This window comes from Solanum pennellii, chromosome 1, assembly GCF_001406875.1.
Source record: "Solanum pennellii chromosome 1, SPENNV200".
In the NCBI taxonomy this organism is placed as follows: domain Eukaryota; kingdom Viridiplantae; phylum Streptophyta; class Magnoliopsida; order Solanales; family Solanaceae; genus Solanum; species Solanum pennellii.
Window position 1 is genome coordinate 27,856,569 of NC_028637.1, and position 4,621 is coordinate 27,861,189.

At 34.2% G+C, this 4,621-nt stretch overlaps 1 protein-coding gene across 1 annotated transcript; it reads right to left on the reverse strand.

The window, feature by feature from the left end:
* Positions 1-1,470: 1,470 nt before the first annotated feature.
* Positions 1,471-2,046, reverse strand: LOC107019291. The gene has a single exon (XM_015219828.1). The coding sequence runs from the start codon at positions 2,044-2,046 to the stop codon at positions 1,471-1,473; it is 576 nt and encodes a 191-aa protein (XP_015075314.1).
* Positions 2,047-4,621: the final 2,575 nt, after the last annotated feature.

The following is a 4,621-nucleotide window of genomic DNA, read 5'->3' on the forward strand; positions in this document are numbered from 1 at the left end:
TAAAGGTTGCTTCAACTACTTCAAACAAACTACCTGGTGACCTACATCTGCCGCCATATAATGCCTCATAAGGGGCCATCTTAATGTTAGAATGGTAACTATCATTGTAGTAGAAATCAATAAGAGGAAGGTGATCATCCTAACTACCCTTGAAATCAATCACATAATCTCTCAACATGTCCTGTAAGGTTTGAATTGTACACTCAGCCTGGCCATCCATCTGCGGATTAAATGTTGTGCTAAGGCTAACCTGAGTACCAAGACATTTTTTAAATGACTTCTAGAAACGTGACGTAAAGTGAGGACCTCTATCTGAGATGATAGACAACAGAACCCCATGCAACCTCATAATGTCATTGTTAACACCCAATTTTGGCTCTCCACATTTAATAATAACTAGACTAACTGCACGTCGGTTGCATGTGGCTTAATTATGTTGAGTTTAATGCGCATATGCCAATGTCTTGGTACTATTTTGTGGTCTATTAGCTTTGCGGTTGATTGTAGTGCTTTTGCTGAGGTGTCGTTTTTAGTTTCTTGCGGGACTATCCTTTTGAATGTTTTTAAAAGCTGTCATTTTACTTGTTGTAACCACTCTTGTATTTAGTTTTTAATTTGTCTTTCGTCCTTGTCAATTCTGTAATATTGTTAATATAAACATAAATAGTGTGTATTATTTATCTTGAAGCGTGTATTTACTGAAAATATGATTTGAATAGTTTGTAAGCATTGTTCTGTGTTGTGTCTATAAATGCATTAATAACATGTCTCTAATGTCTTATTTGGACGTTGTTTGCTGTCTTATGGGTACGTCCGAATGGATTTTCATTAGCTTCATATCTTTGTAGTAGTCAAATCTCACCCAAGACTTCCTTGTAAACAGTATTTTTTGTATATATCTTTGTGTCTCCATCTTGTTTTTCATTTATGACCAATACTTTTGTTCTGTTGTTGCCATAGATATTTCTCTAGATAGTGTCACGTATAGTTGTCCATGTGAAAATACATGTTGCGGTAAGTATAATCCAACATTTGGTATTGTTTGACCTTGTGCTTTATTCATTGTCACTGCAAAATAGAGACGTATTGGAAATTGTTTCCGAATGAATTTGAACGGATATCCCTCATTCTCAGGTGGTGAAAGTTGTATTCTAAGAATAAAGACTTGTTTTGTGGCATATTGACCCGTTGTTATTTTGGCTTGTATGATATTTTTTTCAAATCCTCTACAAATAAAGTGTGTCCCATTGAATAAACCTTTTGAGGGGTCTAAATTTCTCAGAAGCGTGAACGGTGCATTTCTTTCAAAAATAACCTAATGTATAGAATAAAATAATTAGTCACTTTTTTTATTTTTTGTAATTATGTAGTTGATTACTTCTATTTTGTTCTATCAAGTATCATAATAAGTGATTGTTAAAGTTTAGTTGAATTTGATAACGTACCTAAATGGAGGTAGTCCATTTGGTGTCAATGTGTTGAGATATTCTTCTTGATAGTAGTTCCTGGTATCATTTTGGTTGAGTCAAAACTGATGTATGTTTTTGTTTCTGCATGGAATTTCTCAATCATTATTGCAATTAGTTTATCTACAAATTCATTTGTTCTTGCTAACATTGTGTGCTCTGTTATATATTGTGCTGACTTGTAATTTGGTTTGATTTCTGGGAATATTTCCCGATCCAATGATTCTTCAGGATTAATATCTCCACTTTGTTGGATAGTCATTTGTTTTGGAATTTCTATTAGATTGTCCTTTATTGTGGTTTCTTGTCCGTTTCCAATATGAAGCAAGAAGTCACTAAAAGTTTGATCTGTTATTGCTCGCATATTAGTTGAAAGTTGTATCTTTTCCATTAAAGGCCACAAATACGACCTCACCAAACTTGCATTTGCCATCTCAGATCTTGTAGATTTTAGAACCACTTGAAAAACTTGTCGGAAGTCACCTCCAAATACCATGATTTTTCCACCAAAAGGGACATCCTTATCCATTATATCACGAAAGCTTCTGTCTACAGTTTCAATTGTGTGTCGCTTAGCCATTGGTGCTTCATCCCATATTATTAATTTAGCTTGTCGAATTAGTTGTGCACCTCCACCTTATTTTGGCATATTTATCATTGTTGTCTCATTTGCTTGCAGTGGCATGTCAAATCTTGAGTGTGCGGTACGACCTCCAGGTAATATTGGTGCTGCTACACCACTGGTATGCCAATGCTATCATACCTTTTGATCTCATCTTAGCCAATAGTGCCCGATATAGGAAAGTTTTCCCGGTTCCCCCAGGTCCACCTACAAAAAATATCCCTGGTGTTTTTGTATTGTCCCTTTGCGGAATGGTATTGAATGCTTGTGCTTGTTGATTCCATTGTGATTGAGCATCAAGATCTTCGGCTTGAACGATTATAGACCTTTCATCGATTATTTCTCTACATTCAATTGTGTTTTTTTGAAGTGATTGTTGTTTGATTTGTGGGATATCATATTTATCCACACTTTGTCTCATACTTTCCAAGTATTAATTAATGTTTTTCAAGGTACATTGGAGTTGTGTCTCTGGTTTGTCGGAATGACACCTATGAAAGTCTTCTGAGAAATCATCATAATATGTATCCCATATATTTCTCACATCCGATGGGCTGCAATGAAATAAGATTGTAGCAAATAAACTCCGTAATGTTGCGGGCATCTTGAAGGTGACAACCTCTTGTAAACATTCTGAAATTCTATTATCAGATTCTAATAACCCACTTTCTTTGGCTGCCTCTTTAAATGTGTGGCAATATTTTCCATTAATAGTGAGTAAGTTATCAAATGAAGTTGTCCCTCGTACATGATTTAATAATAGTCTTTCGTAATATCTTTCTTATTCTCTAGGATTAGCTGCAATATTCAGTTGATTTGGTTAGAATCTTGATTTTGTATAGGTTATATATGTGGAAATAAAGCATCATTATTTTACCAATATTTATGCGTCCAATTACTGTGAGAGATTTTCTTTTTGACCATATTTTGGACTGGGAGTTCCAAACATAATGCTTTGGAAATTCTCGGTAGAGATAATTACGAGCTTCAATGTCTATAGAGCACATCCTAAAATACTCGGTAAGCATAGTTTGGTGTACAAAGTCTGATCCCACTATACTTCTTAGGTTTTGCTTCTTCCAATAGCAAACTGCACATTGTTTATTGGTATAGTATGAATACTCATGTTGATTGTATTTAATAAATTTTTAATATGTATAATGTTTTGCGTTGTAATTGTAAATTACCTGCTTGTTTGCCCGGAAGATGTAAGTGTAGGTTGATAACGGCTGGTTACATTTCAGTCAGGTTGAACTCATAAATTCTCCATAATGATTCTGGTGGAGACACCCAGCATGCATCTTGAAAGGTTTTGATTTCATCTACGACTTTTTCTCCATCGTCGGATTCTATTTATACGACACATTTATCGTGTCCTTTATATATATATTTGTAAAGATATTATATTGCTTTAATTCCTGAGCATACCTCAACATTAATGTGACAATTATATCTCATCAACAAATAGGGATTATAAGGTACAACCCATTTGTTATTCATCTTCATTCCACGGACCTCACTTGTTCTCCCATCATTTCTTCTTTTGTAAATTAGATATCCATCCTTTCCTTGTAATGTTTTGTTGTTGAATGTTCGAGGGTAGTGAAACTTATATTCGTCATCTTTCATGCACGGGCTTGTCTTACGCTTTCCCCCGCAAGGTCCATGCATCATATGTTTTGTAAGTAATGTATATAATTGTGAATTTGTGGCATTATCTGGGATTTCTGCACTAATGTATCTGTCATACTCATCTTCTGATCGTATCTTATTACCCTCTTTAAATATTAGAAGTAGATGTATGTTTCCAACCTTTTTAAAATCAGAAATTACTGGTTCTAATAAATCATTCAGAAACACGAAGTAACTGAGAATTTTTATAACCAGTAAATAAGATGAACAGAAATAAAATAATTTAATCTGTAAAAACGTACCAGAATCTGGAATACTCTTATTGAAAATTTAGGAAGAAAATCAAGTCCACTGAATTCACAGTGTCCCCTTAAGGAAATTATTCCCCTCTAGTATCCGAGGTTTGATTTGGAATATAACCTCCCAGGGTAAAATGATTTTAATCAGTAGAGTATAGATACCAAAAACTCTACTGTCAGCGAATCAATCCACAGCAGGAAAGTACACGAAGAAAAAATGTGATTTTAAGAAGAAGGAAGATCAGAAAATTCGTTAGTAATATTCTGAAGACTGAATGGTATTTATAGGCAAGAAGAATATATTCTGAAAGGTTGCAACCCTTTCAGAATTAACACGACCATTAATGAAAGGTTGCAAACTTTCAAATGGTATTGACTGTTCCTGAAAGTTGCAACCTTTCAGAACAGTCATGGCGGGAAATTTTGAATATAACGGAATTTAAAACGGGTCACTCGCGCGGATCCGAGTCGGGTCGGGTTTTAACTAAAAAGTTGAAAACATTTCGGTTATCAACTAATTTATTGAAAATAATTTTTGGCCATTTAAAATTAATTAATAAATAATTAAAATAAATTTTGTCCAAAAAATTATCTCTCGATCA

Excerpts from the sequence above, each read along its gene's own strand:
- LOC107019291 (XM_015219828.1), bottom strand. The coding sequence starts at position 2,046 with ATGGCTAAGCGACACACAATTGAAACTGTAGACAGAAGCTTTCGTGAT.